The following is a 16,433-nucleotide window of genomic DNA, read 5'->3' on the forward strand; positions in this document are numbered from 1 at the left end:
CTAAGGAAACAATTTCATTTATGATAGCATTAAAAAAATAAAATACTTAGTAATCAATTTAATAAAAGTACTATAAAACCTATGATCTTAAAACCATAAAACATTATTAAAAGAAATTAAAGACCTAAATAGTTGTAAATACATCATATGTTCATAGATGAGAAGACTTAATATAGTTAAGATAGCAGTACTTCCAAAATTGACCCACAGATTCTAAACAATCACAGTCAAAATCCCTGCTAGTTTCCTTGCAGAAATTGACATGCGAATCCTAAAACTCATATGGAAATACAGGAACCCAGAATAATAAAAAATAGTCTTGAAAAAGAATAACAAAGTTGGGGGACTCATATTTCCCAATGTAAAAACTTATTACAAAACTTTAATCAAGACAGTGTGTTATTGGCATAAGGCTAGACATATAGATTAACAGAATACAATTGAGACTCCAGAAATAAACTCAGACATTTGTAGTCAATTTTTTTTTGACAAGGGTGCCAAGAGAAATTCAATGGCAAAAGAATAGTCTTTGGAACAAATGGTTCCAGTACAACTGGATATCTGCATTGGAAAGAGTGAAGTTGGATCCCTTCCTTACACCATACACAAAAGAACTCAAAACTGATCATACATCTAAATGTTAAGAATCAAAAATACCAAATTCTTAGAATAAAATATTGGAGCAAATTTTCATAATCTTAGGTTGGTAAAAATCTTCTTAGATATTACACAAAAGCAAAAGTGACAAAAGGAAAAATACATCACTGGATTTCATCAAAATTTATTTTTTTTGTGCTTCAAAGTATACAAAGGAAATTAAGTCAAACCACTGAATTGAAGAAAATATTTGCCAATCTTATATCTGATAAGGGATATGTATTTAGAATATATAAAGATCTTATACAACTCAATAATAGAAACAATAACCAAATTTAAAAAATAGAATCTAACTAGATGTTTCTTTAAAGAAGATATATAAATGATCAATAAGATCTTCACCAAAAAAATGCTCAATATCATTACCATTAGGGAAATTCAAATCAAAACCACAGTGAGATACTACAGTTGAGTCCCTCAACTTTGTTATTCTTTTTCAAGACTATTTTTTATTATTCTGGGTTCCTGTATTTCCATATGAGTTTTAGGATTCGCATGTCAATTTCTGCAAGGAAACTAGCAGGGATTTTGACTGTGATTGTTTTGAATCTGTGGGTCAATTTTGGAAGTACTGCTATCTTAACTATATTAAGTCTTCTTTATAATGGATTACTATGGCTACTATTTAAAATATGAAAAATAGCAAATGTTGGTAAGAATATAGAGAAATTGGGACCCTTCTGCATGTCTAGTGGGAATGTAAAATGATGTAGCTGCCGGAAAACCGTATGGTGGTTTCTCAAAAAATTAAACATAGAATTGACATTTGATTTAGTGATTCTACTTCTGGGTATATACACACAAAAAAATTGAAAGCAGAAACTTGCACAGATATTTGTGCACCAATGTTCATAGCAGCATTACACGCAATATTCGAAAGGTGGAAATAGCTCAGATTTCCATCAACAGATGAATGGATAACAAAATGAAGTATATCCATACAATGAAATATTATCCAGATATAAAAATAAATGAGGTATTGCTACATGCCAAGCATGGCTGAATGAAAAGTGCCAGACATAAAAGACCATATACTGTATGATTTCCTTTTTATGAAATGACCATAACAGGCAAATATATAGAGATAGAAAGTAGACAAGTGGTTTCCAGGGCTGCAGGTAAGGGAGAATGAGCAATGACTGTTATTGGGGAAAAGATTTATTTTCGAGGGGAGAAAAATGTTCTAAAATTGATTGTAGTGATGACTACGCAACTGTGGTCACACATTAAAACCCATTGAATTGTACACTTTAAATGGATATGGTATTTATTTTATGGTATTTGAGTTATATCTCAATAAAGCTTTTATAAAAATGACAGAGCCTGGATCTCTGAGAAAGGACCCAGTCCCCCACCCTCCCATACACACATGTAGGGCTTCAGGTTGATGAGGAGTGACTAAATAAGGCAAACGCAATAGTGTTGTAATGTGCAAGGAGAGAAAATGGGAGAGGTGCTTCCTTTTTCATATGGATTCATGGCAGAGTATTCTCGGAGGAGTGTCTAGTAACAACGCAAGATGACTACAGAGGAGGAGACGCGTTTAAGCAAGAAGGAATCCTGAGAGGAAATCCACCCAATCCCCACATCCTGACATACACGTGCACATGGGGAGACTGAAAAATCCCAAAGACCAGAGGGACCAAAATGATATAAGGTCCACAAAGGTGCCAAGAACACACACTGGGGAAAGGACATGCTCTTCAATAAATGGTGCTGGGAAAACTGGATATCTATATGCAGAAGGATGAAACTAGACCTCCATCTCTCACCCTATACAAAAATCAACTCGAAATGGATTAAAGACTTAAATGTAAGATCCCAAACTATAAAATTACTAAAAGTCTTAGCCATAATCTAGGCAAAGATTTTATGGCTAAGATTTCATAAGCACAGGCAACAAAAACAAAAATAGACAAATGGGTCTATGTTAAATGAAAAAGCTTCCACACAGCAAAAGAAATAACCAACAGAGTAAAGAGACAACCTGTAGAATGGGAGAAAGTGTTTGCAAACTATTCATCCAACAAGGGACTAATATCCAAAATATACAAGGAACTTCACTCAACAGCAATATATATATAAGAAAATGGGAAAAATCCGAATAGATATTTTTCAAAAGAAGACATACAAATGACTATCAGGTATATGAAAAAATGTTCAACATCACCAAACATCAGGAATAAGCAAATTAAAACCACAATGAGATATCATCACACCCAAATTAGAATGGCTATAATCAAAAAAATAACAAAGGCTAGCAAGGGAATTCATACACCGTTGGTGGGAATGTAAACTAGTACAGCCATTATGGAAAATACTATGGAGGTTCCTTAAAATACTAAAAATAGAACCACTATCCTATGATTCAGCATTCCACTACTGGGTATGTATCTAAAAGAAAGGAAATCAATATATCAAAGAGATAGCTGTACTCTCATGTTTATTGCAGCACTATTCACAAAAGCCAAGTTATGGAATCAACCCAAGTGTCTATTCCTGGATGAATAGATAAACAAAATGTGGTATATGCACAATGGAATACTATTTGACTATTAAAAAGAATGAAATCCTGTCCTATGCAGCAACATGGATGAGTCTGGAGGACATAATGTTAAGTGGAATAAGTCAGGCACAGAAAGATAAATACCACATGTTCTCACTCATATGTGGCAACTAAAAAAAATTGAGCTCATGAAAGCAGAGAGTCAAGTTGTGGTTTTTAGAAGCTGGGGAAGGTAGGAGGGAGGGGAGGATGGTGAGCGGTGGGTTAATAGATACAAAATTATAGCTAGATGGGAGGAATGAGTTCTGATGTTCTACAAGGTTAACTATAATTTATTGTATATTTTCAAAAAACTAGAAAAGAGGATTTTGAATGTTCACAGCATAAAGAAACGATAAAAGTTTGAGGTGATGTACTAATCACCATGATTTGATCATTACACATTGTATGCACATATGAAAATATCACTCTGTATCCTATAAATATGAATAATTATTAAGTGTCAACTAAAAATAAAAGGCAAAAATATAACCTGAGGAATGAAGGGCATAGTAGTACTGAAAAGGGTTTTGCAGACCTCAAGACTAGGGCGACGGATTTCAGACACAAAAGGTAGAACGTGACACAAAGCCTGGAGGAACTCATTTCTTGGTTGTTGACGCAGAGGTCACAGAAGGTGACATTTATAGACCAAAGGGAATGAGGAGTCTCAGGAGGAATCAGTGAGGACTTGTGTCCCCTACGAGAATAACCATGATGCTGTGCAAGTTACTCCTGAATTTAAATAGCATTCTGGAGAGAAAGAGAGAATAAGCATCTCAGAGATTAGAATAGACTGGATAGGAAATTCACATTTCGGACCAACTCAGTTTATATTCTGCGAAACACTGGGGTGTTACCCAAAGAATCTGAGTGCACCTAGAAGAGACTGAGTTTTAAAACCAGAAGGGTCTTTTTGGTTTACCATGAATGCAGGAGATTAATTTTTCTTTTCCTGCGATTAAGTCAAAAGTGTTGTTGGTAAGCCATTGGGTTCAGTTAGAGAGAACAGAGAACAGAGACATTACATTCTCGCATCACGGTGTCAGATGAGTAAACTTTAAGTTCCCTGCCGTCCATCAGGGAAACAGAGTCCCCGAGGAACGGTCATGAGGTGGCGTTCTTATGGCCAACCAGGCAGTCAGTTACAGGCTGACGTGCAGAAAACGAGCGTGCAATAGCGAAAAGGCAATGGCTAGAAGTCAGCATGCTTGGGATTGAGTGTGGCTACGCCACTAACTGGCTATGTGACTTTGGACAGCATGACTGAATCTCTTTTGGAACTCACATGCCTGGCTTGTGAGCGAATTGATAACTCGATAACCAGTAAGTTTTCTTCCAGAGCTAAAAGACTGATTCTCAAGTCCTACATGTCCAATGGGAACACGTCTGCCCCTTCTTGGCCAAGTTCAAATTGGTATTGTCTCCTACGAGAGAGAACCCTCTTCTCTCTCCTTGGCCAGATTTGGAAGCCGGGCTAAGTAGGGACAGCCAGACATAATTACCTGTGATGTACGGTCGGCTCTTGGTTTTGCAGCTACATCTTGCAATTAGCTCAGGATTACACACATCGCTGTGACAGACGGAACAGTAAAAGGCAGCTCTGGACAATGAAAACAAAGCAAGAATGACTTATGTGAGGCTTAATACCAAGGAGGCATTGTGCCGACTCAAGTCTTCCTCCCATGAAGTTGTATTTGCTTTAGTGATCTCTCCCCATAAAGTGATTTTTAAAAATTACCTTTTGACTTCCCTTGGAGATTCAGCAATAAAGAACCCTAATGAGTTCTTACGCAGCCTAACTTGTACCGGTGGATTTAGTATCAGACCGCTGGAAAGAGAAAATAAAAGTATAGTAACTTTTCCCTTTGATTTTGGTGGCAATATTTGGTGCTTCATCCTGTCATTACCAATGGATTCTCTAAGTTGCCGAGTTAAGAGGATTCAGTCTTCTTTTATTGCCAAACACAGAGGAAAATGTGAATTGGACTATATTTAATCCTTTGAGTGCCGCTAATTATGCTGAGAAGAGCCAAGTAGCAAGTTGACTGCTGAACAGCACATACAGCCAAGCCGAGGGGAAGTTCCTCCCTGGATTGTGTCATGAATCTGAGATGCTCCAACTAACTCAGAAAGCTAATTTAAGTTATCATATGACAAACAGGCCAAGACCACACAGTTGCCAGGCTCATGGTCATACTAGTCGTGTTCGTGTTTAGGCCACTTGCTATTAATATTTAAAATTAAATTACATTCTAATTAACCAATTGAATTAAAAATTCCTTTTATTGACATATGCAGTTTTTGAAGTTGTACGTTTCTTTGGACTTCATTTTTGTCTACTTTGGTTGCAAGATTTTTGGGAACAGAAACCATGTGAATTATTTTTACTTTTAACATGACTTGAACATTTGGATTCTCTACTCCCTTATGGTTTATGTGTTTGAAAATGCTGTCTTGTAAATTTCTATCCATGACACCCCTTGATACAGTACTCTGCTGTCACTCTAAGTTACCCACATCTCCCCATTTGTCAGGATCTCCCGCCTTTATTTTCTTTATTTCAGACCCCCAGTGTGGTGAGGTCTTTTAACTCGATAACTCCCTTCACTTCTTTTGTGGGTGATGAAAGCACTCCTCTCCTCCTTTAAAAATCATTCCTCCTTTTCCATTCGTATAGGAATGAGGTCAAGTCTTAGTTTTGGCACAGCTTGTTCTGTTGGTAGGATACTCCAGAGTTAACTTGCAAGTGTTAGAGAATCCTTGCAAAAAATTAATGTGTTTGCACAACAAAAGCTCTTCAGCTCTACGCCAAGAGTGGAACAAGACTAAATATCCATGTTCAGATACGTTACTGCTGAAGACAATGGATGATATGTTTTGAGTATTTACTGACTTATATTAATGAGTGGAATAATTGGTTTTAACTTGGACAGGAAAAGAACATGGATTTGTGGTCCCCTAAATATTAGTACTATTGGTTGGTGTTCACTAACTAGCACATGTATGCTTAGTTGTGTCTTACATAGCTCCTTTTTTTTTTTTTTTTTAAGGGAGTATGGTCCTCTGAACTCATGTTAAGTATCTAGCTATGACAGACATTGTTGCAATAATACATATATCTGATTGCATTTGAGAGAAAAAATGAATTACTTTTAGGGCTTTTCCCAAACTGACATTATTGCTTTATCTTCTCTCTACAAATCATGGCCCATTGCTCTATCAGAGAATATCTGTCACTGGAACAAACTCATTACATTATCTGACTAAGGTCAGATCCAGCTTCCTCTCTTAGCAGGTGGCAAATTATTCCCTAAGACAAATCCCCTCGTGATCATCCAGGGCTTTTGCAAGTCTTAGAGTCTATGCAAGTGTATCAATTAGAAGAGGAAATAAAAGGTGAGAAAAAGTAGATTTTCCCCGGAATTTAAATATACTTGCTTAAAGCCCAGCCATTAATATGTCCAATCTTCCTTATACCAATAGTGGCTGTGGTAGATTTAGCCCAGTATGGTGATCAGAAGCGCAGCCCCCGGAACAAGACTGTTTGAGTTCAGACCCTGGCTCTGCCACTTGGGAGTTGTGTGAGATTGGGGAAATTATTTAACTTTTCTGGGCCTCACTTTTCCTCCTCTGTGAAATGGGACTAATAGCTCCCAGTAAGATGGGACTAATAATTGTACCCATCTCACAGCATTGTTGTGAGGGTTCAAGAGTTAATGTACACAAAGTCATGAAGTAGCAATCGTGTAAGAGATTGCTATGATCAATGCTTTTGCTAAATCTGGATTTAATCCCATTGATTCACCTGACTTTTCAGTGAGAAGCCAAAGTGAAATCTGTGTTGGAGGGGGTCTTTCTTTCACTGGGAGTAGGTGTGTGCTGGTAAGCTACACTACGATCTTTCGAATCTACCTGAAATTAGTTGCTTGATAAATATTCGTGTTTTTGGTCTGTGATGTCCTATCAGTCATCTTAATAAAGTTTATGGAAAATGATATTAGAGTTGGAAAGGATCTTAAGGGTCTGTGGTTGTAGTTTCCAAGTGACAGTGAATAAACTGGCTATATCACGAAGACTTAAGAAAAACATTCTCAGGCTCCACTATTGGATATTTTGATTTTGCAAAGTCAGAAATGGGGTTTTGGAATCCATATGTCTTTAAAATTTTGCAAATAATTCTGACATATAGCCCAGGTTGTGGAAGTCCCAAGTTGTTACTAAAACTTGAGCAAATCTTGGGCCAGTTTGAAACTGAAACTGTCTGGCTTATGATTCTAAGACTACCATTTTACTCTGACCTGTGTCCAGTAGAAAGTCCATTTTTGCAGATGTTACATTCAGAGGTTTAGATTTTGAGATTGTCTTGGGCATGGCAAGATTGTTAGATAGAACTTAGCCAGCCAGGCAATATTATCTGTTATTCTTTCCTTAAATACTTGCTTTTCACAGTACTCCACTGGTTTTTTCTACTAAGATGCCTTCTACATTCTCTCAGCTTAGATCTTTTATTCTTTCTAACCTTTCATATAAAATCATTCATTCATAGTCCATCTGACATAGTTTAAAATTATTAAATTTTCAATGTTTCTCTGTAATTATAGGATTCCTGGTAATGCCAATTGTAGAACTGGAAGGGGTCTTAGAAATTCATTAACTTGACTTCCTCATTCTACAAATAAACTCTTCTTCAAGGCCACAGAGCTAGCAAATCATAGTTAGGTTCGGGATCTAGTCTGTTGATTCCAAATGAGCGTGAGTTAATTTTCTACTAAAAAGCACACATGAGGCAACATAATAGCCTTTCTTGCCCCCCCATCCCATTTAAGCCCCCACTTTTTCCTATTTTTCAGCATACTTTATCCATATAACTGCTGATTCTTTCTTTTTCCTACTTTTCCCCCATCTATGTTTTGGTACATTCTGTTTTTCTTGGATTTTCTTTTGTATTACATAATGACTTCTCTTACTTCTCATATAATCCACTTACAGGTTCTCAGGAAATGCTAGTGGTCTGGCGATGTTACCTTTTTCCTTTACCTATCCTATCGACAACAGACTTTGTCCAGTGGGCCAGTCAAAGTCCTATTTTGCCACATTTGGCAGCTTACTTTCTAAGGCTAGAGTTCGTGGGAACATTTTTTCCCAAATAATTCTACTTCATAGTATTGTTTCATGGTCAAGACTTACAAGTTCTGATAACATCATTAAGAGGAAAAGATCTGAGAAGGTGACCATTTATTCTCTGCTCCCGAGAGAGAACAGGGGTGGGGTCACCCTAGGGTGAGCATTGTGTCCCGGTCATTAGAGACAGCATGAGTGCACGACAGCGGCAGGAGCCTGGGTGTGCAGAGGCTGGCTCTCGACTAGTGGAAAAAAGCTTAGTTATGGCTGTATCTCTGGAAAAAGACTTAATTGCAAAGATTCTAATCAAAAAATCTAATACCTCTTGTATTAATCTGGATGGAACTGGAGATCATTCTTCTAAGTGAAGTATCACAAGAATGGAAAAAAAAACACCACATGTACTCACTCATTAGTTCCATTAAATTGGAACTAATTGATCAACACTTATATGCACATACGGAAATAACATTCATCGAAAATCGAGCAGGTGGGAGGGAGGAGGAAAGGATGGGTAAATTCACACCTAACTGGTAAATGCGCACTTTCTGGGGGATGGGTACACTTATAACTTTGACTCAAATGGTACAAAAGCAATTTACGTAACAAAAACATTTGACCCTTGTAATATTCTGAAATTAGAAAAAAAAAAAAAAACAAACTGAAGAGATAGGAAGCCTCATTGGTACCAGTAATCACCCTGAAAGTGGGACTTGTGTTCGATGGCTATCAGCATGATTTGCATCTTCACAAAGCAGACCCTGGAAAGGAAGACAAGGAGTTGTAAGGAAAGAAAGAAAAGCAGGGTGCTAGTCGGCAAGAATATGACTAACACTTTGTACTCTGTGCCTGGGAGAAAACCAGTATCTTAGCAGAGGCAAGAACCCCCACGTATGGAATTTTCACTTAGAAGTGAGTCCACCGCAAGTGACCGATGACCAGGGTGCCAACTGGGACAGAGATGAAATTGTCGCCCACAGACTGCAAACTTCTAAGTTGCAGGGACTCCGAGTTATTCATTCTTACATCTTCCGTGTTTGTGATGGAGCCTGGACTGCAGGGAGCCCTTGATGAACACTGTTGCTTGAAGAATGAGGAAAGGATTTTGCTGAACTTACCGGGCAACTTCAGGAAAACTCATTCCAGCAAAGTCATCTGAGAGACGCTGAGTGAAGATTTTGTTCTTCATGCCATTCAAGAAATGTCTTTTCCAGGGCTGTTTCGGAGAAATCTGGAATACACAGTTATGCCACATGAAGCCCAATGACGTGGAATATAGGATGTTATAATTCACATTGTCTATTATGCTAAGCAGCAAACTGGTCTCCATCGCATTTAGGTCAGGAAAAGGAGATTTATTCTAGTGCATAATGGAAGAATGTTAAAGAAAGGACTAAAATTCTAACATTATTTCAGCTATTTTCATTAAAGTGTTCAGGATGAGGTGAACATATCATGACTTAGTTTCATCCCAGATGGCATCTCAAGTTTTCTTACTGGAAATTAGGATTCTTCTCTATTGTCCACTCCTAATTTCGTCAAAGTAGACTGTTTTCTGAGACAGTAAAAATAATTTGGGAGAAATTACGTGGAATCTAAGTTGTCTATCTCTGGATAGTGCTGTTGAAGATTGCTTTTAAAACATTTTAGTTTTCTACTAACCATATGCTTCAAAGAAAAAAAAAGAAAATCCATGGCTTCCTCCCAGTGTCAGCACCATTCACAGGGTCAGAGAACCTGAAGTGCCAACCTGATCAACGGAAGTGACAATGAGGCAATCAAGGGCAACAGTAGGTTTCTAGGGAAACGAGAGATGTGAAAGGAGAAGGATGTCTTTTTAAAAGGCTAAAAACAGCCCAACAGGGAGACTCTTGGGAACTCATTGTTGACACGTGTGTAAGGTCCTTCTCTCGTCCTGTCCCCCCTGCTGCCGTGAGAATCGCCACCACCCCGCTCTGCGATATCAGGACGGGCTCCTTAAAGCCCAGAATCTTTCAGATGAAAGAATGGAATTTCTAAACCTTCTGGAGCATTTCTGCTGTGCAGGGTTACGACTGGCTCAGAAATTCTCCTTAGATGGTCGTCATGTGTTTTGGGAAAAACAAAACAAAAACAAACACACAAAGAAATAAACAATTCTGCCCTGCTAAAAAGCACCACCTATTTCAGGCAAATCAGTGCCCACCACCACCAACAAGATTCAGCTGAATCTCTTGCCTTTTCCGCCTTGCTTAAATTCCTCTCACGATGAGGGCTTCCCTTCTGGGGCAGTTCACACCTCTATTTACGTCTCGATTACTAAAGAAATTGGCTTAGTGCTTCTAATCCAAATGTTTCAATTTTTGGAAGAGGGTAAAAAATGAGAACCATGGAGATGAAGACGATTTCCTGAGATAGTGTTTAAAAGATCAGAAAGGAAAACAGGAGGACAAAGTGGACTTTGGATAGAAGAATCTGGAAGCTCACATAAGCCAGTTGGATGAGAGCTAATCTAAATTTAAGCTTAAGGCAGTGCTCTGAACCTAGAAACAACCAGAAATGCTTTTCAAGCTACAATTTTTCACAACGTAATCAATATAATTAAAACCCACGGCACTGGTTCAAGGCCTTTTAATCTGAGTATTCAGATGTTTTACAAACGTTAATGCTTGGAAAAATCAGGTTATGAAATGAACAACTCTCATTTTCCAGATGGGGAAACTGAGAGTCAGGGAAAGTAAGTGTCTCATACAAGAAAAACGAGACACATGGCTCAGGAGACTTGGCCATTAAAATGAAGTTAACAGTTTGTTATAGAACCTAAAACAGTAGAGCAGAGCACAGGGTTAGCAAATCTTGCCCCGATGCTGTTCAGTTTAGGGTTTCTGAAAGCAGGTTTCCAACTTCATTAAAAACAAAACAAAAATTATGGAGACCACGGATGTCTCTCAATTTCCATATTCCAAAAGTCATCTTGTGATGATAATGTCAGTTGACCATACTCAGTGAAGTGGTTACAGCTCTAAATTTAAGAAAACTATAATAGGAGTGATTTTACATCTCCACCTTGGATATTTCCATGAAGGAGGCAAAGTCTTCATATAGAGTTCTCATTCCATTCATTTTCTCCAGCCACGGAGGTTAAAATCACAGTCATCGCAACAAATATCAAAGTTCTCTGCTGCTTTCTTAGCATTCAATACAGGCAAAGACAATTCCCTTATGGGCCTTTCGCTAGGCCGGGCACACTGACCACTAGAAGAAGGTAAAAGCACGTGCCCTGTGGCAGCACCAAGGTTCATTCCCCACTGACTGCTGTGCATGTCTCTTCACCTCTATGTTGTATCTCCTCGCACTCACAGATGGAATTACAGAAGAATTCCGTTTGTCCCAGCTACCATTTTGCTGACCAGAGAGCATTTTTCACCTCTTTTGCTTTTCGTTAATAGCGTCAGAGATGGAACAGGAAAAGATGCAAACATCTGTATTGATCAGAAGAAATAAAGTGCAAGGAGAGGCCAGAAAGGAATTCAAGTGTATGAAGAAGCGAATATGGACTTGGAACTCAATGGAGATGAAGGTCCTTCTCTGGAAGGGCTTTAGACAAGGAATGCCAGGCCCAGCCACAGGTTAGAGCACCTTTCTTGGGGCATTTCATGGGAATGGTATTTGGAAGACCACATTTTGTGGTATAGAAATTTATCCCAATGATTCCTTTTAGCCTCTTACTTTGTCTCAGATGAAGGCATCAAAAAGCCTGATGTGGGAGATTGTGAGTAGATACCCAACACCGAGGGCATAGGATATAGTGGCAAAACTGGGACCCGACAATTCTAACTCTGCTGTTCACTAACATACTATATGATCAAGTTTAGTTGGCTTCACCAATCCATTGTTGGGATACCACTTGGAAATATTATTGAGGAGAAACACAACGCAATAGGTACTCACTACCTATTGAGTACCTATTGGTCACTGTTATTAGTACTGCATGGAACGTCCCTAAAATAACCTGGCAAATTAGATTTTAATTATTATTTATATCATTATTTCTATTTGATTAATATAAGCTGTTATTATTATGTCAATTATTATTTTGCATTTAATTTATATTTAAATATGTGACTTCATTAATAATGTAACCTTTATTCATATTTCTACTTTCGATAGCTCAGAGCCCCCTGCCTTTATGAATATATTTACATTCCTAACATCCTGAATTGCAATGCAGGTAGGAAGTGGAGTCATGATTTCTGTTTTGGAGATAAATACCCTTAGACAAGAGCAAGATAAATGACTACTTCAAGGCCAATGCAGGACATGGGACTTAATCTAGATCTCTCAATTTCTTCCCAGCTCACGTAAAAGTTAAATTCCATTTCTTCAGGCCCTCTTGCTCTTCTCAGTTTTTTTTTCTTAATTCTGATCCTAATATGTGCGATATGGGAAGAGAGCCAAGATTCAACATTGCTTTACAAGGCTACCTTTCTGTTTTGCTCAACAAATAGAGACGTTAGGAAGGTGCACAAGCCTGGCACCAAGCAGCCTTGGGCGATAAATCCAAGCTTTAATTCAGCAAAGCAGATAATGTTGTCTCCAGTACTCCAGTTCCAGGTGGGAATCTTTGGCAGATAAACCTGTTTCGTGGTAGAAAGTAGGTCAAGAATTAGGAATAAACATACCTCAAGAAGGCTCTTTTGGATGGATATCTTTCTTTCATTTACTTTATTTGAAACTATTTATTCTTTACTCTTGGGCATAAAAGTGGTGCCTGGGTCAATGGATGTGATAAGAACAAATGCAGTATTTGAAAGTGGTTAGCAGTCAACTGTTCCAATTTTTTAAAAAACAAAAATGGCTAGAATTGCAAAGTCAGGTCAAATGGCTTAGGTCTCTAATTCTTGCCCCAATTTATATTCGTAAGTGATTAACAATCTCAATGAGACTCCAAATTTTATCTAAGAACAGCAAAAACTTTCATTTATTGATGTGTGAGATAGCAATAAGGTTCATCTAGCGCCATGGACTAAAAGGGAAGGAGATTGAATATGCTGCAATATTACGATACCTTGTTGTGGGATTGAAGTATCTGTATGATGACTCTGGTGTTAGGGTGATAGTTCTTGATAGAGAGGACCCTACATAAACCACAAACAGGCTCATCAGTGATATGTCATATACAAACGGCTCTGTGATATAATTCAATTCGGAGTTAAATTGATGTGTAGGTAAATGTAGAAAGACTTGACGTATATAATAAAGTCCATTGTTATGTTGTTTTCTAAAAATGTTATGTCCGCTAGCATACATGAAGAGCGTTATTGTTTTAGTGACTTAGTAAACTAAATCTATGGAAAGGTCATCTCTTGGGATTAGAAAACTGTGGTCTTGTGGGAGTAGTTCTTGAGGAGGAAATAAACAGTTTCATATGCTTTAGCCATTAAACCCAAACATAATAATTACAGGATAAAACGGAGATTTACTTGCTGTCTATAGCTTAAAGTAGCTCACAAACTAATTCAGCTTTCTCATTTCACAAATTAAGAAACTAAGATCTATCTCATATTTACTGTATTATGCATGGCGCAAATTCTCAGCTGTTTCTTGTGAAACGTAGCATCACATTCAGCTATGTGTATGTATTTTGCTCTGAGAACCAGAAGTCCGTCTGGGTTAGGCATGATGCCATTGTCTTCACCATCGTAGCTGAACCTCCCTGACAGCAAGTCAAGTTCCTGCCCATTGATAGTTCACAGTTCAAGATGGTAACACTAACTCTAGCCAACCTGAAAATGCTTACCAATGCTCACAAGCACATCATACTGAACTGTGCTGGGAAAAAAAACCCAATAAATAAAGCGTGTTAACAGGGTTCACAAATTGCATCTTTATTTTTGAGGAGGAGAGTATCTTCGTGATAATGGTGCTATCTGAATAATAATCAGGTATTTGTATGCTTTCTTTTTAATTTCAGATAGCGATTATCCATGTGAAACTTTAGGGAAGCAAATGGAGAGGCACATACACACTCAGGATGCTCCGTTTTCACTTCCTTTTGCCACCAGCTGCAGCCTTGGGGTGGGGGCAAAATAATAGGCAGAAACTTGGAATATGATGAACCTAGTGCTGTAATAGATGGCATCTCCTCCTGTTTAGTCTTATGCACTAGGCTTTAAAAGAAATAGAAGAAGGTGAGCACTGGGACACACACAACGCAACGCCAGCTTCTTACCTCATGATGTTGGAAGTGTCCTCGGCGTGCGAGTCGCTGCACAGAGGGTTGGCTATGATCAGGCACGCCTCTGCGTGCTCCACCTGCTCTTCGAGATGAAACAGCGGCCGTCTTGTTAATTACATGGGAAATGCTCTAGCGTTTTCTTTTTGGGTTTTCTTATGGGTTTGTCATAAAATTGCCAGTGAAAAAGAGAACACACTTGGGAAGGAGTTGATAAGGGGGTCTTTACATCAAGATCCTAGTTCTGAAATGATGCAAGGGCTATGAGGGCTGACGCTGAGGGACCAGGACATAGGGTCTCTGACATAGATGTAAGATTGCTTTAAAACGGTAAAGTACAAGGCTGTATCTTTCCTACTATCCATCATTACCATTTTGTGCCTAGCAATGAGCAATAAGACCTTTATAAGCAACTGCCTACCTATTTATTTGCCTTTTAGGACAGCAAGGGATGGAAGAATTTGGGGGGGTCCCCTTGGGCCAAAGTAAGCAGTCATTCAATATTTGTGGATTGTGAATTTCAAAGTTCTGGAAAATTATTGAAGTGTCTCTTATAGTACCAAGTTTCAGGAAAGAGAAAGATTATGCTGGGTCTGTCATTTTCTGCTTCAACTCTTTATGTTAACTCTATAGATGTTTGCTTTAAACTAAAACCTTTCGATTTGTTGAATCTGTAAAACATAGAATATGACGGGGAGCTGGCTTTGATCTTAAATCAAACCTGTCTAGAGGGTTGGATGCTGCTCATCATTTTTAGTGACAGCTTTGATAGAATTTCTGCTATTTTCCTTTATGTTACTCCTATCAGAAGGCACATTAGTGTGTGTAGGAGGAGAAGTTGGGTAAAGCTGATGGACTCTTGGAAATCTGTCTTCCAGCAAGAATCCTGTTTGGGTGGTAAGATCAAACACACTTTTGCTATCCATAACTTTTTCAGGTCCCTTAGATTGATAAAATAAAACTGATCTAGATAAATAGAGACTTTAGTGAAATAAATCATTTAAATACAAATGTAGGTAAACAGTGAGGTCTACTTGATATTTTTCAAGGAAGATTTGGAAGTCAATTATTACATTTCCTTTATGGTTAGTTTTGAAAGTTGAGGAAGTCATATTTTCCCCCCAGTTAGAGGATTTGAAAGAATATGTTTTGAAAGAGCAATGCAGCCTATCATCTCAATGGTTGCAGCTTAGGAAAACCAACAGGAGAAAAAGAACTAGATCTTACCGCAACTCGCTTCAGATCCTCCCACTTCATCGCAGACCCACAAACAAAAGTTGTATAGGCTAAGTAGCATTTAAATATGGTCTCCAATTCCAAAGAAGGAGGGACCCTGGACAAAAGAATTTAGTAGCAAAGATATAAAAAAGTTGATTGACTCTGGGTTTAGAGATTGTTATACTTATTCAGTGCATTTAATAGAACCCCTCACAGTGATGTGAAAACATACAAATCAAGTTAATACCATTTTAAAAAAAGGATTTACTAAAGGTGAAGAAGTTTACTATATAATAAAAGCAATTAAATTACTGAAAATACATAGAATTTTAAAGCAACTATAATTTTTTAAAAATAGCTTCTAAATATATGAAGTTAAAATGGGCAAAACCAGATGAGAAATTAAATCTGCCACTGTAAGAAGAGATTTTAACACATCTCTTTCAATTATTGATAGATCAAGTGGAAAAACATATTATGGATTTTGAACATACAAGTTTGGTATTTATAAATTCTGCAAACAACACTTAAAGAATCCGATTTTTTTAAGAGCACAAAAGTATTTATCAAAATGATAATTTACTTGACCATCAAGAAAAGAAAAGCCTCAACACATTGCAAAAAATACCTATTGTACATATTATGCTCATTAATCACAATATAATTAACTTAGAA

General features: G+C 37.7%; 1 protein-coding gene across 1 annotated transcript in view; it reads right to left on the reverse strand.

Annotated features, from left to right (window-relative positions):
- KCNU1 (potassium channel, subfamily U, member 1) overlaps positions 1-16,433 on the reverse strand; it is a 167,116-nt gene that overhangs the window by 98,879 nt on the left and 51,804 nt on the right. Inside the window, 9 exon segments of the mRNA XM_012651091.1 lie at positions 2,710-2,715; positions 4,708-4,805; positions 4,944-5,033; positions 9,016-9,087; positions 9,445-9,557; positions 12,790-12,942; positions 13,374-13,443; positions 14,538-14,620; positions 15,768-15,873. Coding sequence (XP_012506545.1) covers positions 2,710-2,715; positions 4,708-4,805; positions 4,944-5,033; positions 9,016-9,087; positions 9,445-9,557; positions 12,790-12,942; positions 13,374-13,443; positions 14,538-14,620; positions 15,768-15,873 — 791 coding nt within the window.

Source organism: Propithecus coquereli, unplaced genomic scaffold (genome assembly GCF_000956105.1).
Source record: "Propithecus coquereli isolate 6110/MARCELLA unplaced genomic scaffold, Pcoq_1.0 Scaffold349, whole genome shotgun sequence".
NCBI classification, from domain to species: Eukaryota; Metazoa; Chordata; class Mammalia; order Primates; family Indriidae; genus Propithecus; species Propithecus coquereli.